The 26,063-nt window shown below is 38.1% G+C and overlaps 2 protein-coding genes across 4 annotated transcripts in view; one reads left to right on the top strand and one right to left on the bottom strand.

The window, feature by feature from the left end:
* The window catches only part of NUDCD1 (NudC domain containing 1), a 121,183-nt gene extending 106,056 nt beyond the window's left edge, over positions 1 to 15,127 (bottom strand). Inside the window, exons 1-2 of the mRNA XM_047783406.1 lie at positions 14,778 to 15,127; positions 2,449 to 2,603 (exon numbers count right to left, since the gene is read on the bottom strand). Coding sequence (XP_047639362.1) covers positions 2,449 to 2,603; positions 14,778 to 14,895 — 273 coding nt within the window. The 5' untranslated portion in view covers positions 14,896 to 15,127. The remainder of the gene's footprint in view (positions 1 to 2,448; positions 2,604 to 14,777) is intronic.
* A 61-nt stretch (positions 15,128 to 15,188) lies between these two features.
* On the top strand, positions 15,189 to 25,928 carry ENY2 (ENY2 transcription and export complex 2 subunit). Of its 3 annotated transcripts, XM_047783410.1 has the most exons (6): positions 15,195 to 15,359; positions 16,721 to 16,797; positions 20,610 to 20,680; positions 21,985 to 22,059; positions 22,149 to 22,173; positions 24,809 to 25,928. In XM_047783410.1, exons 1-6 carry the CDS (start codon positions 15,354 to 15,356, stop codon positions 24,819 to 24,821), a joined length of 267 nt encoding a protein of 88 aa, XP_047639366.1. In that variant the 5' UTR covers positions 15,195 to 15,353; the 3' UTR covers positions 24,822 to 25,928. The 3 variants fall into 3 exon arrangements, with proteins under 3 accessions (XP_047639364.1, XP_047639366.1, XP_047639363.1); XM_047783408.1 differs by lacking the exon at positions 22,149 to 22,173 and having other exon boundaries at positions 15,189 to 15,287; XM_047783407.1 differs by lacking the exon at positions 22,149 to 22,173 and having other exon boundaries at positions 15,196 to 15,359.
* Positions 25,929 to 26,063: the final 135 nt, after the last annotated feature.

The following is a 26,063-nucleotide window of genomic DNA, read 5'->3' as shown; positions in this document are numbered from 1 at the left end:
AGAACATACAAGAAACTAATATAAAGTTATAGAGGGGGGAGTTCCCATTGTGGCTCAGTGGTTAACGAATGTGACTAGGAACCATGAGGTTGCAAGTTCGATCCCTGGCATTGCTCAGTGGGTTACGGGTCCAGCGTTATAGTGAGCTGTGGTGTAGTTTGCAGACATGAATTGGATCCTGCATTGCTGTGGCTCTGGCGTAGGCCGGCAACTACAGCTCCGATTAGACCCCTAGCCTGGGAGCCTTCATCTGCCATGGTTGTGGCCCTAGAAAAGACAAAAAAAAAAAGTTATAGAGGGAAAAGGGGTAGTAAACATAGAACAGATGAAAGTGGGGTCAGAGATACTTTACTAAATATATTTTAAAAATTTGTTTTTTAAATCATAGAATACATTACCTATTCTAAAACTGCATATTAAAAAGTGTATACTATGTCATAAAGGAAATATTTAAGGAATTTAAATGAGAAATGATGAAGTTAGGCAAACAAATATGAAAGATTATTCTATAGATGCAATGTAGAGGAGGGCTAGAACGAGCAGAGAGTATTCAGGAAGCTACTACTGATTATTTAAAGCAAATAGATTAACAATGTATTGTGGAGCTTACAGCATATAAACAAGTAAAACATATAACAATAGGAGTTCCAATTGTGGTTCCAGGTAACGAACCTGACTACTATCCACAAAGACACAAGTTCTATCCCTGGCCTCGCTCAGTGGGTTAAGGAACTGGTGTCACCAAGAGCTGTGGTGTGGGTCACAGTTGTGGCTCAGATTTGGCATTGCTGTGGCGTAGACCGGCAGCTCCAGCTCTGATTCAACCTGTGGCCTGGCAACTTCCATATACTACAGGTGTGGCCCTCAAGAAGGAAAAAAAAATGTTTAACAGTAGTTCAAAGGATGGGAAGTAAAAGGAATTACATTATTGTAAGATTTTTTTCCACTGTCTTTAAGTGGAATAACATTAATTAGAGGCAAAGGAGTATAAATTAATGATGAATACTATAATCTCTACATTAATCATTAAAAATAATCAAATAGGGTTGGATTAAAAAGCAAAAAGAGAAAAACTAAGTCGAACTTCAAGAAAAATTTCTTAGGAGTTCCCACTGTGGCTCAGCAGGTTAAGAATATGACTAGTACCCATGAGAATGAGAGTTTGATTCCTAGCCTCATTCAGTGGGTTAAGGATCCAGAGTTGCCTCAAGATGAGGCACAGGTCACAGATGCTGCTCAGATCTGGGGTTGCTATGGCTATGGCATAGGCCGGCAGCTGTAGCTCCAACTGGACCCCTAGCCCAAGAACTTCCATATGCCATAGGCGCAGCACTAAAAAGGCAATTTTTTTTTAAAACTGATGAATTAAAAAACAAGTAAGAATACAGACACAAAGGAAAAAAGAACAGATGGACAAAACAGAAAGGTTTGGCAATGGTAACATAAAGCCAACCGTATGAGTATTTACATTAAATATAAATATACTAAGCCAATTATTGGACAAAGACTGTCATTCTGGATAAAAAACAAGACCCAAATGTATACTCTTTATAAAAGACAAACCTGACTAATAATAACACTGACAAATTCAAAGAAAAAGGATAGAAAAAGAAAAACACTGGAGTTCCCACTGTGGTGCAGAGGAAATGAATCTGACTAGGAACCATGAGGTCGCAGGTTTGATCCCTGGCCTCGCTCAGTGGGTCAAGGATCCGGCGTTGCCATGAGCTGTATAGGTCACAGACCTGGCGTTGCTGTGGCTGGCAGCTATCACTCCGATTAGACCCAGAGCCTGGGAACTTCCATATGCTGCAAGTACAGCCCTAAAAAGACCAAAAAAAAAAAAAAAAGAAAGAAATTATTCACAGACCCCAGAGGAAAAGAGGGATGTTTCATAACACTACAAAGACCAATCCACAGCATACAAAACAATCCTAAAAGCCTGAACCCAACTAACATACTTAAAAAATACATGAAGTGAAGGAAGTTCCCTTGTGGCACAGCAAGTTAAGGATCCAGTGTTGTCTCTGCAGTGGCCAAAGTCACTGTTGTCGAGCAGGTTTGATTCCTGGCCCGGGAACTTCCGCATGATTCGAGGGTGGGCCAAAAATAAATAAATAAACAAAGTAGAAATCAAAAGGAGAAAGACAAATCCAGTCATAGAGTTAACAACTCACACAGAAAAAACAGACATGAACAGTTAACATTACTATTAAGATAAAAAATTCATTCTTATTGCTGGAAGTGGAGGGAAATAAATAAGTGTAAGTAACAGAAACAAAGGGAAAAATTAAAATTGTATTAAACAAAATAAAGCCTAATATAAACCTATAGGATTCCATATATTAAAGATATGCATACCTCAATTCTCTAGACATCATATTAAAAGTGAAAATTAAGGATCAAATTTATTGGAAAATTCTATCACTACAGATTTTTTTTTCTTACCAGCATCACTGTTAAATTCATAATTCTTCCAAGGTTATCAATGTAGTAGACACTGTCTGGATACCATGAATCACAGTGTAGGTAATTATACATTCCAAAAGCATGCATGTGCTCCAGTGTATATTGATCATCTCGAAGTTTTACTTCTGCCACAGCTGAAATGTAAGAAAAATAAACATTAAGTGCTCTGCCTTAGATTGTTCTTTTCTGCAGAATGCCAATAAGGAAAAAAACAAAAAAAAAACAAAAAAAAACAGAGAATGTAAATCACCAAGGCCTTCAGGACTATATTACTATTTGAAAATAATTTCTGGGTATCTACCAGGCACTGTGTGCAGAGCATAAACAGTGGGTAAATGGACAAAGCCCCTGTCTTTCCAGAACCTAGAACATAGCGGGTACAGAGCTTTTCATACCACGTTTTTTTTTTTTTTTTTTTTTTTGCTTTTTAGGGCTGCACGTGTGGTATATGGATGTTCCCAGGCTAGGGATCTATTTGGAGCTGCAGCTGCCAGCCTACCCCACAGCTCACCACAATGCCGGATTCTTAATCCACTGAGCAAGGCCAGGGATTGAACCTGTGTCCTCATGGATACTAAGCAGGCTCGTAACCCGCTAAGTCACAACAAGAGCTCCCATACCATTCTTTTAAGTACCCTTCCTTATAATTATGAATACAAAGAACACAGAAATTCTAAATTTGGAAGATTTCCTGTCTTCTGGGTAATATTAAACACATGTTATAAAGTGTTTTTATACTTATCTCTATTATATTATATCTCTATTATCTCATTCATTTTTACCACATGAAGAAATAAAGAGAATGTTTTTATTGTAGCATTATACAATTACGGAAATAAATGTAAGCAGAAACGGTAACTTCTCTGTTATATACCACATCTTTCCCAAGAGTACAAGACAAAACAGTATCATATCTGGAATGGAAACAAAGTTTCCTACTTAAATAACAGTGCTTTTTTCACTGCAGCTTCCATAATTTCACTTTTTTCCACCTTTACTGACATATAATTGGCATATAATATGGCATACGTTTAAAGTATACAATGTAATGATTTGATGTATGTATGTATTGTGAAATGATTACCAAAATAAGCTTACTTAACACATCCATCACCTCACATAGTTACAACTGTTTTTCTTGTTCTAAGAACTTTTAAGATCTACTTTCCTGAATTCTGTGATGGCCTAGCGATTAAGGATCCAGTGTTGTTCACCGCTATGGCATAGGTTCCATCCCTGGCCCCAGAATTTCCTCAGGCCATGGGCATGCCCTCCCACCCCCCCACCCCAAAAATCTACTGTCTTAGCTGCTTCCATAATTTTGTTTTAATTTATTTATTTACTTTTGCTTTTAGGGCTGCACCCATGGCATACGGAAGTTCCCGGGTTAAGAATCAAATTGGAACTGCAACTGCCAGCCTACTAGCCACAGCAACGCAGGATCTGAGTCATGATGGGAACTTCTGCTGCTTCCATAATTTTAAATCTGCCAAGAGCGATGTCTGCCTCCATTTCTCCTTTCCTTCTATGTAGACAGAAACTCTTATAGTTCAGGGCTGCCAGTGACCTAGAATTAATTTCTGCTCCAACAAGAAATACAGTAGTTGGTTATGCTGGGCCAATACTTTATCCTAATTATGAAACACATTTTACTACAGTCTGATCCCAAATACTTTCATCTTTTCTCCGGAATGCTCACCTGTTGTTATTTCTATTATCTGTCTGGAGTCCTGTCTAAGTTGTATTTATTCATTCATTTATTCAGCAAATATCTTAATAGGCACAAATGATACGATGAGCAAACAGTATAGAATCTATCTTCTTAGCCTTATGATCCAGTGGGGAAATGGACACTAGTCAAATAATCAAATAAATAAATACATAATCAGAGAGTTCTCATTTTGGCACGGTGAAAATGAATCCAGCTAGTATCCATGAGGATTCAGGTTCAATCCCTGGCCTTGCTCAGTGAGTTAAGGATCTGGCGTTACTATGAGCTGTGGTGCAAGCTGCAGACATGGCTTGGATCCACGTTGCTGTGGCTTCTGATTCAACTGCTAGCCTGGGAACTTTCATATGCTCTAAGTGCGGCCCTAAAAAGCAAAAAAAAAAATATATATATATAAGTGCAGCCCTAAAAGCAAGAAACACACACACACACAGTGAGAATAACAATGGAGCCTGATCCACTTGGGGAGATTAATGAAGGCTTTCAAAAATTTTAACCAAGCTACAAAGGATAAAGTACAACTTAAGAAATATTCCTACACCCTCACACGCAGGCGCACATGCATCCCTGTACCCCTACTTATCACATGGAAAAGGAGAGTAAGCAAAATTAGATGGAAAAATTTGTGTTAAAAAAACCAAAAGTTAGCCAAACTGGCTGAAATGCAGAGCAACAAAGAGAACTGTATAAGGCAAGGCTCAGGTGAATGAAGCTACAGAAATGGGCAGAAGATGGATCACAGAAGGCCTTGCCTTTATTTTTGTTGATAAACTCGATGTAATAAGAATTATTTTAAGAGCTTTTAAGCAGGATAGTAAAGACCAGATTAGAATCTATAGGTTACTTATAACTAAATATGGAAAACAGATTAGAGCAAAGCAAAGCAAACCCAGGAAGATCTACAAGGAAGCTACTGCAGTCATCCAGGTAAAGGATGATTGAAGTTTGCAGACCAACAGGAAGTAAAACCATTGTAACTTTATGATGGATTTCTTAGAGGCTGAGGAAATTGTCATTATATAACTCAAGGAAATGTTTATTTCATGAGGAAGTTAAAAATATATATACTCCACTGATTAAAAGGGAAACAATCATCAATTCTTGGTTTTCTAGCACCACTGTGTGGATTAAACTTGATACTGCAGGAAGTGTACATGGTAAAAATAGTGGCCCAAAGCAGGAATACCAGGCAATGATACAATAAATAAATTTTCTTCACATTTGTGCCAAAGAAGCCTGGACAATCTTGAAAAAGCCAGGGACTTCTCAGCCTTAGTACAACACTTCATCTGTGAATATATGGATCTGGAAAACCATTTATAGGAAACCATGAAACAGCCTTAAGTCTACAGCATGCATTCTGGTGAGATTAATTTATGTAAGGTATTCGGATATAAATAAAGGCCCATTACATATATACTGTTTTGCAAAAGCTGGTAAGTGTATAGAAAAAACCTCTCTGACCCCCAAGAGAAAGGAAAAGTCACTGTATTTATCATGTTAATCATCTTGAGTATATGCGGGGAGACAGAACAAATGAAAGAAGAAAAGCAGTGTCCAGAAAGTGAGAGAACTGAGCCACTGACAGGGCTCTTTCAATAGAGCCTAAGAGAGGGGTAGACAGCAGGAAGTCTCAAATCTAGCTTAGATATTTGAAATGACTAAAGAGGACTCTCTTTAACAGAGGGCTAAGAAGCCAGTGCAGTAAAATATTTTATTACTTAACATTATCTTGCTTTGGGTACCACCTCACACCAGTCAGAATGGGCATCGTTAATAAGTCCACAAACAACAAATGCTGGAGAAGGTGTGGAGAAAAGGGTGCCTTCCTACACTGTTGGTGGGAATATAAATTGATACACCCACTATGGAAAACAGTATGGAGGAACCTCAGAAAATTAAATATAGAACTACCATATATGACCCTGCAAAGTCAGAAAGAGAAAGACAAACACCATATGAAATCACTTATATCTGGAATCTAATATATGTCACAAATGAACCTTTTCACAGAAAAGAAATTTGGACTTGGAGAACAGACCTGTAGTTGTCAAGAGGGAGGGGGAGGGAGTGGAATGGACTGGGAATCTGGGGTCAATAGGTGCAACTATTGCCTTTGGAGTGGATAAGCAATGAGATCCTGCTGTATAGCACTGGGAACTACATCTAGTCACTTATGATGGAGCATGATGGATAATGTGAGAAAAAGAATGTATATATGTATGTGTGCCTGGGTCACTTTGCTGTATAGGATAAAATTGACAGAACACTGTAGACCAGCTATAATGGAAAAAATAAAAATCATTAGAAAAAAACACATTATCTTTCATTGGAAATAAAAGAGCTTTGCTGAAAAATCCTTCTCTCTTAATCCTTTAAAAAGAACTTACAGCCTAACAAGAAGGGACTCTCCCTTAACCTTTACCTAAGTTTCTTATAAGACATGCATGAAACCTCAAAAACCTATGGTTTTTCATTCACAAAGTATTTACTGAATGTGTACTATGTGCCAGACATGTTGCTTGGCACTGGGCAGATACCAGCAAATAAAACAGACATGACCCCTGTCTAATGGCACTAACAATGGTCATGATTACTGCTTCTTGTCCTTTCAAAATATACAATGATGTTGAACCACGTGAAATTGTCAATACGAAACTCTTTTGACACCAATTAAATATGATTCAACTGGAGTTCTTGTCATGGCTCAGTGGTTAACGAAGCTGACTAGCATCCATAAGGACATGGGTTCAATCCCTGGCCTTGCTCAGTGGGTTAAGGATCCGGCATTGCTGTGAGCTGAGGTGTAGGTCATAGATGCGGCTCAGATCTGGAGTTGCTGTGGCTGTGGTGTGGGCTGGCAGCTATAGCTCTGACTGGACCCCCAGCCTGGGAACCTCCATATGCCACAGACAAAAAATAAATAAATAAACATGATTCAATCTAATACTTACTTAAGCAAAGTACAGTAGGGTTTTTTTGTTTCTTTTTGTTTTTTTTTTTTTTAAATGAGGGAAGAGGCAAAGAACATTAACTTACAAAGGTCACTTCTTAGACCATTTATCTTCTATAATCAACCCAACCAGCTGTCTTCTTTTCACCTAGTTTCTGAGTTTGTTATTTGTATACAAAGATGTAAAAAAGCAAGAGTACAAGTCTGTAGAACTAGTTCTGAAGCAAAATCTATAGAACAGGGCACAGCTAGAACTAGCAGCATTGCCCTTGCTAAACTTTTTTACAACACTTGTGCACATGTTACACACTGATCAGCTTCTCTTCCCCAAATTCTCCCCCAGAAGAGCAGGCTTGAATTTTATAGTAAACTTAACTTACATAGATGCAATGATTATATGGCTCCTCTCTCCCTTTACTCCAATTAGAGCTTAAGTTTTGGCCAGTTTTTTATTTTCCTGCCCTGAAAAAACAGCCCAGAGAGGTCACATAGAGCATTAGGTAAAGCACAAACTTTAGGATCAGATTTGCCACTGACAAACAGTTTAAGTTACCTACCGTTCTACCCTAATTCCTCATCTGTAATAAAAGTTAATAATACTTGGAGTTCCCATTGTAGCTCAGTGGGTTAAGAACCTGACATAGGCTCCATGAGGATGCAGGTTCGATCTCTGGTCTCGCTCAGTGGGTTAAGGATCCAGCACTAGCGCAAGCTTCGGGGTAGGTGGCAGATCCTGCTAGATCCTGAGTTGCTGAGGCTGTGGTGTAGGGGGCAGCTACAGCTCAAATTCCACCTCTAGCCTGGAAATTTCCATATTCCACAGGTGCAGCCATTAAAAAAAGGAAAAACAAAAAACAAAAAAAGTATCCTATAAATTTATTGACAAGCTTAAATTAAAAACATGTCAAGTATTTGTTAAATGACACCTAAGAAGAATAAATTAATTTAGCTGTTTCTCTTCTTCCTTTCAAGGGTAGTTCTCACACAGCTGACTATAATTCCATCCTCTCCTGCCTTTTAGGCCCTTCCTCAAGCGATCTCTTCACTAGCCCCTTCTCCTCAACTCAAACGTGTTGAAAACTTACCCACTCGCAAAACAAGTGAAAAAGGTTTCCTCTTCTCTGTCCTGCACTCAAAGCAGAGCTCTCTCCCACCCTATACTTCTCAGACTTCTCTAAAAAAGCCCATACTCTCATTTTCTCATTATCCTCATTAACCCATTTCAATTTTGTTTCTAGCACTACCATTCTACAGAATTTACTTTTTCACTTAAAATATGTATTAAGCAGTCAATATAGAATAATAGTCAACAGATTTTATCCTTCCCTCAGAATCAACCAGTAAGGCAAAATAAAATAAACTGGACAAAACTAAACAGTAATTATCAAGACATAAGACAAAAGGCAACAAAGGATAGTGATTCTTAAAAGAGAAACAAATGAGGTGAGCTCTACTACTGCCCCAGCCTAGTGCTTGTTTCCAACTCACAGTACAAAGAGCAAAGTGAGGCAGTACCTGACCATCTCCCTGGGTTGAGGAATCTGAGCTGAAAGTCTGGAGAGACTAAAGCAGCTAGAGTTCATCAGACAGAGTACCAGAGAGGAGAGAGCCATGGTGAGAGAATTCCAGAGAGCTACAAAGCATCTCGCTAAAATGCAGCAGAGAACTAATGGCATACGTTGGAGGAAACTACCCCAGGCCAGGGAAAGAACCATCTGAAAGGATTAGAGGTCAGTATTGAGTACTCACACAAGCTGTGACTGTTCCCACTGGGCAGACCAGAGAAAAACCCTTATTCATAGGTAAGGTACACAAAAAAGTCTTGTCTCAGTAGTGGGGAATAATTAGCCCTAGGTGAGTACTGCCCCAGACCAGCCTAAAAAAAAAAATCATAAAAGCAAGACCCAGTGGAATTAATCTGTTTCCAAGTAACTCAATCAAATCCCAGAACAGAGTTTAAAATTTTTAAGAATACAAAAATGTCTTATACCCGATAGGGTAAAATTCATAACTTCTGGCATCCAGTTAAAGATTACCAGGCATGCAAAGAAGACAGGAAATAAAACCCATAATGAGGAGAAGCCAACATGTAACTGAAACAGAAGCTATAATTAGCAGAACAGAAAAATATTTATTAAAGTACATTCCAAATGTGCAAAATGATAACCAGAGACATGAAAGATGTTAAAATTTAAATCAAACTGCTAGAAATGAAAATTATAAGATGAAATTTATTTATAAGATGAAAAATATGGACAGAAAAGACATTGTCAAAGAAAAAAATTAATGAAATTAAAGGCATGAAAATAGAAACTATCCAACATAAAACACTTTTAAAAAAATGCAAAGAGCACTAATGAACTGGGGTTAAGGTCCAGTAATCTAAAAACGAGTAACTGAATTCCTCAAAGTAGAAAATTTAAAATAAATAAATATTTAAAAAATAACTGGAAGAAATAATGGCTAAAACCATTCCAAACTTGATGAAAACTATACATCCATGGACCTAGAAGTAGAACAAATGTACCAGGCACAAGAATCATGAGGAAAATCACAGTAACACAACATATTCAAACCACTCTAAACCAATATGAAAGAGAAAAAACTTATAAGCAGTCAGAGAAAAAGGAGATGTTATGTACAAAAGAACAAAGACAGGATAACATATGATCTCTCATCAAAAACAATACAAGTAAGAAGACAGGGTAACATCCTTAAAGAACTGAAAGGAAAAAACTGTCAACCTAGAATCCTGTACGTGGCAAAAATGTCTTTTAAAAAGTCAAGGCAAAATAAACATGTTTTCAGACATACAAAAGCTGAAATATTTCATCACTGTAAGGTCCATACTATAACAATTATTAAAAGTTTTTCAGGCAGAAGGAAAATTTACAGATTAAAAATAAGGATCTACATAAATGAGTAGTATGAGAAATGGCAACTACAGCAGTAAATATATAAGATTTTTTCCCTATCATTTACATGTCTTTAAAAGAAAATTAACTACTTAAACAAAAATAACAACAATGTATTATGTAAAAGCAAATAGGCAATAATAGCATAAAGGAGAGAAATAGAATAGCAAAACTATACTTTTGTAAGGTTCTTACACTACACATGAAGAAGTATATCATATGAATATATCACATAATAAGTTAAAGATAACAATCAAAACAAAGCTTTGGAGTTCCCATCGTGGCTCAGTGGTTAATGAATCCAACTAGGAACCATGAGGTTTCGGGTTCGATACCTGGCCTTGCTCAGTGGGTTAAGGATCCAGTGTTGCCGTGAGCTGTGGTGTAGGTCGCAGAGGCGGCTTGGATCTGGCGTTGCTGTGGCTCTGGTATAGGCCAGCGGCAACAGCTCTGATTCGACCCATAGCCTGGGAACCTCCATATGCTGTGGGAGTGGCCCTAGAAAAGGCAAAAAAAAAAAAAAACAGCAAAAAAACAAAAAAAAACCAAAGCTGCAGTGACTATCTTAATATCAGACAACAGAATTCAGAACAAAGACTATCACACCCAGGATATAAAGAAGATTATTTTATAATGATAAAGTGGTCAATTTATCAAGAGGACAAAATAATAATGTTTATACAACATAAAAGAACTTCAAAATATACAAAACAAAAACTGATAGAATTGCAAGGAAAAACAGAAACATCCACAATTATAGCCAGAGATGTCAATACCCCTCTCTCATACAACAAGGATAAATTCAAAACAATTATGCTAAGTAAAAGATGCCAGATAAGTCAGTATACACTGTATAATTCTAGGTATATAAAACTCCTGAAAATATAAACAAATCTACAGTGACAAAAAGATCAGTAGTTGTTTAAGGACTGAAAGGGGGAGGGGAGGAACACAGGGCTGGTTATAAGCCAGGAGGTAGGCGCCGGGCTGAGCAGCTGAAACTAGTTTACAGATGCGTCTCGGGCTAAGCAACTGCAACTGGTTTACAAGATGACTAGCCAGAGATAACTCAGAAAACTGCCCCCACGTAAGCAACCTAAGCAGCCCCTACTGTGCTTAACTCACTTCAAGTTCACCCGTGTGCTCTTCCACACATACTTTGCGTCTAATAAATGCTGTCTCTATTTCACAATCTTGGCCTCTTTGCTGAATTCTTTCTTCAAAAAAATCCAGAACCAAGGTCCTTCCTCCAGCTGCTCCACCATCAGAATCAGTTAGAGATAGGCACAAGGGAGCGTTTAAGGATGATAACTAAGTTTATTACCTTGATTATGGTGACAACTTCATGAGTGTATATGTACATGTGAAAACCTGTCAAATTCTACACTTAAATATGTATAGATTTTTGTCCATTATATCTCAATAAAGCTGTTCAATGCTGTAGGTGATGTAAAATTAGTCATCAGTCAGGCTCCAGCCCCAGAGATGAAGCTTTGAAAAAGAGAAGGGTACAGGACCCTCATTACAGAATAGTCTTAGCAGAGAAAACAGACACCAAGTGCTACAAAGTGTGATAAAGTCTATGAAGAACCAGGTACTATGGAAAAGTACAGATTCTAATTTGTACAGATTCTGTAGTATAGACTCTAACTATATAGTCAAGAAAGGAAACACTAAGTAATATGTAAACCAAGATCAAATAATGGGGTATGAGTTAGCTAGGTGAAACATAGGAGGAAAATACATACATTTACTGAACGAAGGGTCTAGGGAAAAAAATGAAATGGAATTGTTGGGTCAAAGGGCATTAAAATTTTATATGAGTTTTTTTGCTTAGTTCTTTGGAATGGAAAAAGACAAAGTGACATTTACTGCTTATGCAGCAGAGGAGATTCTAAAACAATATTTAAGGTGAGAATAAAACTCAATGCTTCAATTTGAGACCAGACACCACAGCTTCATTCGCACGCCCCAAATGCAAAGCTTCATACAGGTGTCCGCCAACAGTTTGTTGAATTAATATGAACTCCTTGGGTTGGTTATAAAAGATAGCAAACTACGAGAAGGAGCAGCTCAATCATACCTCACAATATCTCTAGAAATGAGTTTTAATTTTTTAAAAAAATAAAAAAAAAGAATTAAAAGAATTAACCTGTTCTTCTTCATCACCCTCAAGAAATTAAATGAAAGCCCCTCATGTTAACTATTACAAAGCTTCCAAACTGATCCCTTTGTCTCCATTCCCCTCATCTCCATAGAGCCTTGGAGTAAACTATTCAATCCCCAAATCTGTCATTTCCCTTCTATAGTTAAAATCCTAAGTGGCACCTTATCACCTCCACTTGTGCATCCCAAACAGACTCTAAGACCAACAATGGTGAAAAGAGGAGAGAAAAAGAACAACTTAGTTTCTCATGAAGTTAATGTATTTAATTTAGAGAACTTTTCATTGTGAGATTTTTCTTTTTTGGTGTTAAAATATCCTTATGTTTATCAAAGGATGGGTGAGTGCATGATACTATTTTAAGAACCATCTCCACTTAGTAACTTAAAAAGTTGGCAAATCTATGACAGCTGAGCTTTATTTTTTATTGTAATGGTCCTTGGAAAAGTCTGGGAAACACTGACTTAAAGGATAAAGTCCAAAAGACAAAAAGTGCCCTTACCTATCTAAGTTCTCTCACTTTCCCAGAAGACTTTTTTGCTCTGGAAATATAACATTGCAATAATGCCCTGCACATGACCTAATTTCTTCCCTTTGCTCACACTTCCCCAGGAATGAAATGACCTCAAACAACTTCTCTTCTCCACTCAATCTACTAACTACTCACTATGCCAAGCACTACGGCAGTGAGTGGTTTTAAAAAACAAAACCAAAAAACACCACTGTAAGCATGGAGCTCACAGCCTAGTGGAGGAAACACATATGAAATGAATGAAGAATCAAAAATTATGATTTAAGTACTATTCTTCAGAGAACAGAATGAAGGAGCCCAAAATCAAAGGCAGGAAGCCTAGTCAGGAAGGTATTACAGCTCCGGTAGGAAAGAACAATTTGAACAAGGGAAGAGGCATAGAGAAGTTAAGATTTTGAGTTGACTGGATTTGCTGAAAAACCGAATAGGGGATAAAAGAGAAGAAATACACCAAAGGATGACTCCAGCATGAGCAACTACGTCCACCTGAACTAGTAGTCCCAATTTTTTATGCTTCCCTGGATCTATTATGCCCTTCGGTTTGAGCTTCCCATACTGACTCTAGGCTGGATTATAAGACTTGCTTTGGCCAATGAGACAACAGCGAACATACTGCAAGCAGAGCTTTACAAAGCTCTTGGGCACTGCTTCTGGTCTCTTGGGATAAGCCTGTGCCAGCCTGATGAAGGATGAGACACCACTTGGAGGAAAGCCAAGCAGAGAACATCCACAATCATCCTAAAACAGCCTAGAGGACCCCCAAATATATGAGAAAGGTGTCCATTCATGACTAAACCTAGTTGACCTTATGAGCAATAACAACTGCTTACTGTTTTGAGCCACGGAGTTTTGCAGTGATTTTTTTAATGCAAAACATGGTGGTATCATTTACTTAAATGGAGTGGGAGAAAGGGATGAAAAGAAATATCAAGGTCATTTTCTCTGACACTGATTAACTCCTACCTATGCTTTAAAGCTCAACTTAGATTATTACCTTCTCCAGGAAGCTTCCCCAGATGTCCCAGGCTGGTCTGGGGAAGATAGTGAAACACTATCATTATGTTTTATACATATCCCTATCAATGCCTTACCATACTGTCCTATAATTATCTGCTTACACTCTTCTTCCTAAGTAGACATCATTTTTATGTTATCGACTGTGCTATACTCATCTTGATAGTATCAGCATGTTACATAAAACAAGCTCTCAAAAGAGGTTTCTTAATTTATATAGTAAATGAATACAGACTTGTTTGATGCTAAAAAAATCTATTAACTCTAGATTATTTCTCCAAGTGTGACCCACTGACAATATACATCAAAATCAGCAAGATTGTGTATTAAAAATGCAATTTTGGGGTTATCACTAACAAAAATTGCTATCCATTACGTTGTAAAATCAAGGATGAATATTCCCGCCAGCTACAGATAAACAAAACAAGTAGCAGGAGTGTAGGTACTAACCCAACTTTTCTTCAAAATTTTCTCCAGATGTAATGTACGTGAGAGTCCTTAGTCTGATGGCCCATAAGTAAGTGAAAATGCTCCTAAGTATAATAGAGTTTCTCTTCTAAGAATTGGGTCTCGGCCAGAGAAAACAGGAGCAGAGGATCCTCCAAAGAGGTGTGGCTTCTCAACGCGCCGGTTTACAGAGGATGCTCCAGGAGGAAAGCCTGTCCAGAGCTTTCCCCGCAGCAAGGGCCACACCAGGACCGACAGGCAAGCGGAACCTAGGCATCACCCGCGGACCTCGGAGCCCTGGGAAGCGAAGCCAAGGGGCGGCGCAGGGTCCCACCGGAGGAGCCAATCAAAGGCGGCTCCTTCAGGGTTCGGGGATGGGCTTTCATTTTCCACAGGCAGCCACCCGGGGTCCACCCCAGCCCAGCAGGCCACGAAGAAGGCCACGGTCCCCTGGCTAGCCACAGTCAGCAAGGAAGAAAATGCGGGAAGAGTCGGGCCAATGGCAGCCGAAGGGGGAAAAGAACAGAGTGCGAGGGGGCACCGCCTCGTCCCACCTGCGTCAAGTTCCAGCTGGTAACAGGGCAGCGGCTCGAGCGAGAGCTTGTAACCCTCGAAGCGGGGATCCAACAGAGGTCTCTTCACCCGCAGGGAGCAATTAGCGGCCACATCCATCGCCTTGCGAGGTGCTAGCGTGAGAATTAATAAAGCTCTTGTTGAAAGATCCGCGCTCCCCTCGTAGCACCAAGGGTGGCTGGCGGCGTGGTTCCCATCCCAGAAAACACTGCGGCGTAGCGTGCCTTCTGGGAAATGTAGTGTCCACGAGAAAGTTGGCTCTGTTGCATGCTGGGATATGTAGTTTTATAGGCGCTTAATGCCCGTGCGAAAGCAGGATCTGGACTCTCTTACCCAGAGGACTGAGCAACCAGGAGGCGGCCCGCGCTGGTTAAATTCTCACATTATAGGCAGGGTGGCGAGACCCCGCCCCGGAAATGCGTGTGCTAGCTTTCTGTGTGCTTAGGTGCCCGAGCTACTGAGGGTCTAGGTCCGGGCAGCCGAAGAGTGTGGTAGGTAACGGTCGTCAGCGCAAGGGTCATTTCGTCGCTGGGAAGGGACGGCCCTCGCCCGCGGTGATGGTGGTGAGCTATGCCCGTGGTCCTCAGGGCCGGGACCCGGGCCCAGCCCAGGCTCCTTTCGATGTGCTGTCTTTCGTTAGCTTCCCCGACCCGCGCTCGCGGGCCTGTAGGGCTCTCCGACAGGGCGTGCTACCGGAGTTGGCCTGAAGCCAGTCCTCGCTTTGTTTTCTGGCTCCTCCCCTCCCGCCTCTCCCGCTGTCTCCGCCCTATTCTATTTTCCCAAAGAATGTCTGAACTGGGAGGGATCCCCTAGCGCCCTTGTTTTACCAGTGAGAAAACTGAGGCCTTTAAGAACTGACTTGGCCAAGGTCACTATCCGTATTTTAGGGGCCAAGGCAAGATGAAGTTCAATATCCTAGGACTGGTACTGACTAGATCTTAGTATTACTTTGAAAATGTTGCCCTCCAACGTCAAAAGCGAACATTTCTTAGTACGTTCTCAACCTCTCCTTTCTCCTGTTCCATTAAAAGAAAATAACTGAAAACTCACTACCAGTCTGAGTTTCATATAAGCAACGAGATGGGAGACAACAAAAGTAGTCTAAAGTTAGTGACAGATGAGCGGAGTAACGTTAGCTTATTCCAAGTTGTACAACCCAATCTTCCTCTCCTTTCTACACCGTTTTGGTTGTCTGTTTTTCTGAAAATTGAGAATTTTCTAAGTTAGGAATTAGTTTGAAATTTGTTTTCTCCTTATCCCAACCAGCAAGCTTTGGTAAAGAATACACATATACTTACTGTTAGTTTGGCAGTTATAATTCTGGGTACATTCTAGTGAAAAGCGAAGTAAAGCACTTAGGAGCCTTACCGGGATATTTCGTTTTTCACCAACTGCTTAATCTTTTAACGATATTGGGGTATTATAGCCAAACTTTTGCATGCAGTTAAGGTGCCAAAGTGATTAGCAATCAATTATGGTCTGGGGACCTCTGGGGTCACAGTACCTGAGTTCAAGTCTTGCCTTCACTTTTTTATCCTGGTGCCTCAGTTTCCTCATCTGTAAAATACAAATTATGTTAATAGTACTTACATAAAAGAATATGATCTGGGAATTAAATGAGTTAAAAACTCAGTGCCTTAAGTCTGTGACAGGCACACAACTGTTTAGTAGATGTTACAATAACTGTTATTGTCCAAAGACTCGTTAATAAAGGGTATATGGGGAAGAAAATTCTAAAGTTCATGATTATGACTGCTTGGGATGCAGTAAATAATATTAAGAATAATGATACTGTGAACACATCAAAATTTATCACCCCTTCAGCTGACAGACACTGTTAAACATATTGAGGTGCTTACCTAGAGGATTTAGAAGAAAATGCTTTGTAAGTGTTCTGTATCTGAAAATACATGTTGATGTTCAGGTTAGCAAGATGAACAAAGATGCGCAGATGAGAGCAGCGATTAACCAAAAGTTGATAGAAACTGGAGAAAGAGAACGGTAAGTAATAGATTGTGTTAATAAATTACATTTAACATCTTTAAATTACAGTTATGTTTTAAGAATCTAAATATCAAGTAATAAAACTGATGTCTGGAAATAGTTACAGAAAATTGAGATTATCAAAAGCTTGAATTCCTAATATCTATAAAAAGTGGTTAGATCTGTTCAATATTGCAAGTCTTGGAAGTAAAAATGTAGAAAGATGAATAATAAATGACTCTCCAAAAATGTGCAGTCTAACGGAGAAGAAAAATATGTGCCCAAATAACTACAAATGCAGATCCGATGTTACCTGGTTTTTAACAGGGAAACAACATGATGAAACCAGTTTCAGTAACCAGCTCTCTTAACCTCAGAGAGCATATACTCTTCCTGCTCTCTGAAACATTCTTCTTTCTTCCCCCCATCTTTAACTAATTCTTGCTCATCATCAGGCCTTAATTTAAATATCATCTCTTTTAGGAATCTGTTATCTCCCAAATACCTTGTTCTGTCTTAGCAATTAATCACCTTATCTTGTAATCACCTACTTTGTTTGTATTTATCCTCCAGTGTAATCTGAGTTCCTTGACAGCAGAATACTACTGTATACTGAGCATCATGCCTAGTGCATAATTGGCCCAGTAAATATTTGAAGAATGAACATGTTTGGCACTACAGTGGAGGGGCTAAGGAATCAAAAAAGGCTTCCAGGAGCAGGGTGATAAATTGTATAAAATGAGAGAAATATATATTAAGGAACAAGATGGATCTTTCAGCTCTACCTGGGGATTAAGGTGATCATTAAAGGTCTCAAAGCAGAGTAGGTATGGTACTGCAACTGGAAGAGAAGCATTAGCAGTTCCCCAACCCAGTAAAGGAGAGAGGATGGTCTAGGCAGATGGAACCAAATATGCAGTCAGAGAGATATGTTACAATATGATCATATTCTGGGGAACTGCACAATTAAAATGTGAAAGACAGTGGACAGGAGTGTGGCTTTTGTATCATCAGAAATCTTTCCATTGAAAATTATAAACTTGGAGTTCCCGTGGTGGCGCAGTGGTTAACGAATCCGACTAGGAACCATGAGGTTGCGGGTTCCGTCCCTGCCCTTGTTCAGTGGGTTAAGGATCCGGCGTTGACGTGAGCTGTCGTGTAGGTCGCAGATGCAGCTCGGATCCCGTGTTGCTGTGGCTCTGGCGTAGGCTGGTGGCTACAGCTCTGATTCGACCCCTAGCCTGGGAACCTCCATATGCCGTGGGAGCAGCCCTAGAAAAGGCAAAAAGACCAAAAAAAAAAAAGAAAGAAAAGAAAAGAAAATGATAAACTGAACTCTATAAATGGCTCAATCAATGGAAGTATATTAGCTCATGTAGGAGCAGCAGATTAAGGATCTGACATTGTCACTGAACAGCTTGGGTTGCTGCTGTGATGCAGGTTTGATCCGGAACCAAGAACTTCCACATGGCAGCCAAAACAAACAAGATCCTGTAACTAAAAGTTTAGTGCCTAAAAGTGCTCTAGGCATCAGTGGATCCAGGCACTCAAAAATTGTTGCCAGGAGTGTCATTTCCTCTCTCAACTCTGCTTTCCTCCTTGTTAGCTTTATTCTTGAGAAGTCGCTACCCACAAAGTGGAAGAAATTAGCAGTTCAAAATTTACATCCCTCCAGCTGAGACTACCTTTCTCCTAGTGGTTTCAGCAAAGGACCTAGCTTAATTACCATCATATCTAGGTAGTAGGCTGTTCATGACACAGCCTTGCCTAGGACGCATTTCCATTGCTGGAGCCCTGCTCCACACTTGTGTTTTTATAGTCAAAGAAACACTGGGAAAATATGTGTTGTATTAGCAAAAATATCTCTTGTTGACTTTATCCTTGGGTGGTGAGAGTCATTAAAATCTTTTAAGAAAGGGCCTGAGTAGGTCACATTTTCACTTCAGGAATGTTATTTTGGCAATATGGAAGATGGACTCAAAGGGCCAGAGATAGATTGCAGAAGATGCTACCAAGTTAAAAGTAAAAAACAGTAAAAAATGGAAGGGAGAACTTAGAATTTTTTTTAAAGTAAAATCAGCAACCCTTGGTATGAGGAATGAGGAAGAAGAAAGCCTCTAGAACAGTGTCTTGGGAAGCTGAGAGCACAGTATTGTCAATAATGGGCATAGGGGATTATGTATTAATTGTTTTTTTTATCTGTATTTTCATTCATGCAGCCTAAAGTTACTGAGTTTCTACCATATGCCACATCCTGTCTAAGGTGCTGGAGATATAGTCAGTTCTCTTTTATACAGCTTATATTCTGATGGGAGGAGACAGAAAATAAATGTGTAATGTATCAGATGGTGATGAGTTCTATAGGAAAAATAAAGCAAAGAATAATCAGGGGTGTTATGTTAGATAGAGAAAAGAGAAAAAAAAAAAAAAAGCTTCACTAATAAGAGGTCAGAAGGATATGGGGGGGTAGGGGGAGTAGTTCTGAAGTTCCTGTCCTGGCATTTTGAGGAACCCAGGGAAACTAATGAGACTGAGTCAGTTGGGTGAGGGACAGAAATGATAAAGTTAGAGGCATAGCTGGAGATTGGCAGGCCATGGATGGTCATTTAGGTTGTAGTAAAGACTTGGAATTTTGTTCTGAGTAAATTGGGAAGCCACTGGGGGGTTTTGAGCAGTGTAAGGAGAAGGCAGTGTACAGGGGAAGAAGCAGGGGGACAAGTTAGGAGGCTTTGGCAATAATCCAGTCAAAAGAAGATGGTGGCTTGAAGTAAGTAGTAATGTCATAGGCAGTGAAAAAAAATCTGGATTCAGGTATATATTTTAAAACTGGAATCAATGGGATGTGCTTATGGATTGGATGTTAGTGTTACCAAAATTACTTAATGAAGGATGCTGCCAGGGTTTCTAAGAGCCTGAGGATGTAGAATAAAGGAGTTGCCATTCTGACTAGGGCAGCTTAAGGTGGAAGAGGAAGAGAAGTAAGAGTTTGGTTTGACTCTATTAAGAATAAAAGACTTAATTAAACATCAAGATGGAAATGTCACATAGTGGACATTGGGAATACTGAAGTGGTTTGGCTCAGGAATTGATATGTTTAAGCTGAGAAATGAGATGATTTAGGTTGAAGATTGAGCCTTTGTAGAGGTTGGTATGGCAAAGGGATAAAATATTTTATTGCATCCATGGTGCCATTAGCAGTAATACATACCATTATTTTTTTTTCACCAGTAACAATAAAGAAAATACTGCCAATAAAATTATGATAAGGCATACCAGTTACCGAGTTGTTAAAATGTGGGAAAAAACAGTCTTAGAATTAATGAAATTCTTGGAACTAATGAAATTATTATAGAAGTTAATGAAATTACATATTAACCATAGTTAATATATAATTTAGAAGGTTAATGGGGAAAAGGGAGGGGGACCTCTCTGAGATTAGAGAGAGAGAGATATAATGGGGCAGTAAGATAATAAATAAGATAATAAAGGGTAAAAATTTGTAGTTAAAGAATGGATTTTGGAGTTGGAGGGTTTCAAAAATGCATCTGCTTCAAACTCAACTAATACCCTTTTGCAGTTGTAAGAAGTATTATATCCCATTCACTTCGTTGAATTTTACTGATGACAAAAATGAGGCCCAGAGTTTAAATGACTTGCACTAAGATCAAAGAACTTTTTAGTGATAGAACCAAGATTAGTCCATAGTTAAAGTTTTGTGACTGGAAGGCAGGAGATTGTTAATTGAACAGTTGAACCTTTGCTACAAACTTTCCAATCTAAGATATTGTGCACCCTTGTAGTTTAATTTGGAAACACTTTTTTTTCAACAGCCTCAAAGAGTTGCTGAGAGCTAAATTAATTGAATGTGGCTGGAAGGATCAGTTGAAGGCACACTGTAAAGGTAATCAGTTTCATTTAGAAGCTAAGCTAATTCCATTGCTCTCAACTGTGTTGGTTTGGAATTCACTAGAAGAATTATAGTCAATATTTTAAGGTATATTGAGTGCTTGAGCATAATTTTAAACAAGTAGAAAATTGAATCTTGTGGTAATCATTGCTTCCTCTCAGTGATAATGTGTAGACCTATTCTTTAATTTTTAGAAACTTTGTGTTTCTGTTTTTAAAAAGTGAGGCAAGATTTTTGTCTGACATGGAATATGGAGTCCCATCTTTTTCAGTGTGCCTGCTCAGTGAAAGATGAATTACTCCTAGTGTGTCTTAATGTAGCACATTGAGCACTTTATGATTGGCAGACTTATAGGAGTTATATCTCCTATTTCTAGCAGTTATTTTTGAAAAATTCATGTATAAAATCTCTTAGAGAGTTACACCTATTTTTAAACTTGTAGAAGTTGTTAAATTGCTGAGTATTGATGACAATGCCACTAGGTAGATTACATGTGTCACTAAGATGAGCCTCCTTCCTTTCTGGCTTAGCTTTTGGTATAATGGAATTCTGGATATTTATAATGAATTCTCATTGTATTGTAATGGTTTCTACAAATGATAAAAGACTATTGATCCCATTAACCCTAAGAAGTCCACGTGGCAACTTAGTAAAAGCATAGACTTTGAGGTCATACAGCCCTTCACTGGTAAGACCGAAGCTGGATTTCAGGTCATGTGGAAGTGAGTTATTTAATCTTTGAGCCCCACTTGTCTTACCTCTGAAGTGGGAAAAATGCCCAGCCCATTAGATTATTGTGAATATTAAATGATGCAAATCACCCAGCAAGTAGTAGGGGTCCAGTGTTAGCTGCTTTCCTCCTTCTCTTTCTTTCAGCCCAGCCTAGAGAAGAGAAAGGAGCTATGGAATTGTTCTATATTTTAATCTTGGGCTGTAAAATAACAAGTAAGACTCAAATAATAGCTTATTCGTTTCCATACATTCAAGAGCTAGTATGTTTATCATGAAATACATCTGTGCAGTTGCAGGTTTCCAGCTTTTTACAAATACTAGATTGAATTTATAGTTCAGATTCATTCTGAGTGTTGCAATGTTTTGTTTTTGATCTGGCAAATACGTACTGTGTTTAAGGTTGAATTAAATCTCCATTAGAAAAGAAAAAAAGAAGTTTCCTCTTTTTTTTTTTTTTAAAGACCAGTCTGTACTTTAAAAACATGATCTTAACCCTTCCTCTATGAAAATCTTTCTTACAGATAATGATTTTAAATGATATGATTTGTTTTTTGCTTTTGCATAAGAGGTAATTAAAGAAAAAGGACTAGAACACGTTACTGTTGATGACTTGGTGGCTGAAATCACACCAAAAGGCAGAGGTAAGGAATACAAATTGTGTGAAAGGAAACTTGTGCTAAGACGTGATTTTTTTCCCCCCTACTAGTTCAGCTTTTCTTCTTTTTTACAGGGAAAAACACTCTTTCCAAAATTAGGTGGGTGCTTGCATGTCATCGTTAGGAAGAGTTATAGTTGCCTTGCCAACTTTCTTGCATGGTTTTGAGAAACAAACAAGAAAGAGGTGTAAAATGTTTTCTCATTCTTAAAACAGTATACAATTGTAAAATGATTACAGATAATTTTTAAAATACAGGATTTTCTAGAGGTAAATATTACCTGAAGCTAGGGTTTATATACTTTAGCCTAATATTTAATAATTAAAAGTGTTCCTCCAGCGCCTAAGTCATTGCTCTCTCCTTTTCCTTATTAAAAATAAACAAAACTATCTTCTTGAATGTCTGATTAAGAATTCGATAGCTCGGAAACTTCACGGTCAGGAAAATTCATATATAAGACCAACACTTCAACTGCTTTCTTAATTTCTCCCTTTAATGCCTTTGAAAGAAAGAAAATAGTTTATTAATACTGATGATATATAATGACCATTAAGTCAGGAATTACATCATATTAATAGGTATAACTAGATTACTTTCATTTATTTTGAGGAAGTGGGGCGGGGGTTGTAGTTATAAGTGGAAGCAGGTAAATTAGCTGACCCATAAGTTTTTCCTCATACAGAAATAGTAAAAAGAATTTAGGTGTACAAGTAAATAACTTTAAAATTATTACAAGGGAATACAAATTCCCTGAACTGCTACCAGCTGGGAAGGAGCTACAGCATCCATGGTCCTTTACATCCATCTCGTTAAAAGGGATGTTTCCAGCTAAACAACATGACTTTTTTGGTCAGTCATGTCTCAGGACAGGAGGGTGGGGGAACAGTATTTATTGCCCCCCACCCCCACCTCCACCCCCATGGATTTGTATTTTAAAACAAATTTCTGTAATTCCTTTTTCTATGTTTCTTCCGTTATTTATGCTTATTTAATCTATTAACATTTAAGAACTGGTTATACAGGGTAGAAAATATCCTCTGCTTCTCTTTTAATGCTTGTGTTGGACATTTCAATCCGTCATAGCTTCCCTGCTAGAGAGTGAGCAAAACAAGGAAAGAGCAGTAAAAATAAATCTTTTGTTTGTAGTCTTTGTTTTATTATCGAGAAGTATTTATTTTTTAAATTAACATACAGTAAAATTGACCCTTTTTTAGTGTCAATTCTTTGAACGTTATACATATACATAGATTCATGTAACTACCATGCTAAAAAAAGACTCCCCTCAATCTAGTCCTATATAGTCACACACCATCCGTAACTCCAAAGCAACAGATCTGTTCTGTCACCATAATTTTGATTAAAAGTATATTATATATACGCATTAATCACATTTCCAGTGGACTTTAATTATTTATGTCTTTCTAGGACAGCTTAAACTAAATTGATAGAGAAATATGTCTTATTTGATTTCCGTACTTATTTTCGGAATTTTTTTGTAGAAACATTAAACTAAATCTGAAGTTTTCATTTCCTCTGATTACAAATAACATTAGAAGTTTATTTTAAGTTACTTCCCTACTGTCATTTTATTAGTAGCCAAAAAGGTAAAAATAGTGTAATTTATTTATTGACATTTAAGAGCAGAGTTTTTTCTCCCATTTTAGTTTTAATATTCTGAATAGATAATGCATTCACATGATTCAAAATTTTTAAAATTATACAACTACTGGAGTTCCATTGTGGCTCAGCAGTAATGAAACGGGCTTCTATCCATGAGGGCATGAGTTCGATCACTGGCACCACATCCTCATGGATACTAGTGGGTTAAGGATCTGTTGTGACTGTGAGCTGTGGTGTAGGTCTCAGAAGTGGCTTGGATCTGGTGTGGCTGTGGCTGGCATAGGCTGGCAGCTGCTGCTCTGATTCAACCCCTAGCCTGGGAACCTCCATATGCCCCAGGGGCAGCCTTAAAAAGACAAAACAAAACAATATATATATGTAATTATATTATATATATATGTAAAACTACTGTTGAAGCTTTTGCATCTTTGCTGATTCAGTGATTCAAGACAGTATATCTATTTATTTCAATATAGTATTGCCAAATTACCTTCCTAAAAATGTTGTATCAGTTTATTCTCCCACCACTAATATGAGAGTGCCAGTTTTCCCTCAGTCTTGGCAATACATATATTATGGACCTTTGGATTTTAGCCAGTCTGCTTGGTAAAACATGCTATGTGAATGAGGTTAAACTCCTCTTACATTCAGGAACTATGTGCTTCTCTTTTCATCTCCTTTTGTTCATTTTTCTGTAAGCCTGCTGATCTTTTTCATATCAAGTTGAAGAAATTATATAGTAGAAAGATTAGCCTGTTTTTTAAGATTGTTTTCTTAGTTTTAATTTTTTGTCTATGGTGATGATTTTGACAAAGCTTATTAAGTTCTTATTGCATTTGAATCAAATTTATCAATCTTTTACAGCCTCTGCTTAAAAGAGGCCTTTTCAACTCCTAGTTTAAAGAATTTTCCCACATGCAATGTATTTTTAGGTATTCGTTCATTCAAATAATGCATTGCAAATCTTACTTTTTTAGATATCTTTTTTTTTAATTGAAGCATGAGGGTTACTTATACGATTATTTGGTTGGTAATCCTGAATACAGCATCAAAACTCAAATTAACATATTAATTGGAATCTTCTTACTCTTATATTTTTATTTTTATGTTTCAGCCCTGGTACCTGACAGTGTAAAGAAGGAGCTCCTACAAAGAATAAGAACATTCCTTGCTCAGCATGCCAGCCTTTAAGATTGAATTAGATTGTGTTGTTTTGTGGTTTTATTTCTGAAAGTAAAACTTGCCATAAATTAGGAATCAATTTCCCCAAATAAAATCCTTTTTTGTATGATGGTATACAGTTTTCAGTAATGATGTATACATTGTATTGATTTTTTTCCCTAAATGTGTTATTTTAATAAATATCTCATGAATGAGTTTGAAGTTTCCTTGGGTTTTGGAATAAATGGGACTTTATTAATAATTCATCAGATTTGTTGAGAGAAAAAGTCAGCAATTAATATAGTTTAAGTGTTAAATATGTAAATGTTAAGTAAGCAAATATCTGTACTAACAACTGAGAAGTAAACAGCGTCTTCTGATTGTTTGGATGTAGTGTATGCCTCTTGAATCCCTATAATATTTTATAATATATGTCCCATCTTGTACTACAGATATCTTATTTGTTATTAATGCTGAGGTTAGGACTGGGTCTTACTCATCTTTATGTGCCTTCCTTATTCCTCAAAGAATGTACCATCTTATTGGAAGAGAGAACATTTGCAAACTGGCTCCATACCAAGCTCCTTTCACATACTCATCTGAACTTTGAAAGCAGAAACTAAATTGCATCCCCACATACTAAGGTCAAGAAAGAACTTAATGGGAAATAATCTCCGCCCATAGCTTTACTCTGACATCAAGATTGCCAAACATGGACTTTTGTCTATTCTTACGTGACCTCTACTGGAAAAGGAGAATGTTGACCATCCTGCCACTTGGAACTCTTCCCACTCCTCACGTTGTTTATACCTACCACTGGAAGCTCCTCCTATTTCTTGTGGATAACTTTTGCTGTATGGAACTTTAAATAATGGTGTTTCTTAGTGCCCCCTCTGGGCCCTCTGCCTGATAAAATTTCCTGGGCAAATCCCAGGAAATTTGGGTCGGACCATGGCTTCAAACACTAACAGGTTGACAAATGATAAACTGCATCTCCAGCCCAGCCTCCAGATCCATATACTCAACTGCTACGGATCAGACTCCTTGAATGTTCCATAAACACCTCAAACTGACCACACCTAAGAGTGATTTTTCTGTTTCCTCCAGTAACTTCCCTTACTGTGTTTCTATTCTCTGAGTGGTGCCTCCCAGATACACAGATTACCCAAGGAACTTGTTAAAATAATGATTCTAAAGGTAAGGGATAT

This window comes from Phacochoerus africanus, chromosome 6, assembly GCF_016906955.1.
Source record: "Phacochoerus africanus isolate WHEZ1 chromosome 6, ROS_Pafr_v1, whole genome shotgun sequence".
NCBI classification, from domain to species: Eukaryota; Metazoa; Chordata; class Mammalia; order Artiodactyla; family Suidae; genus Phacochoerus; species Phacochoerus africanus.
This window is presented reverse-complemented; position numbering and strand designations above follow the sequence as displayed.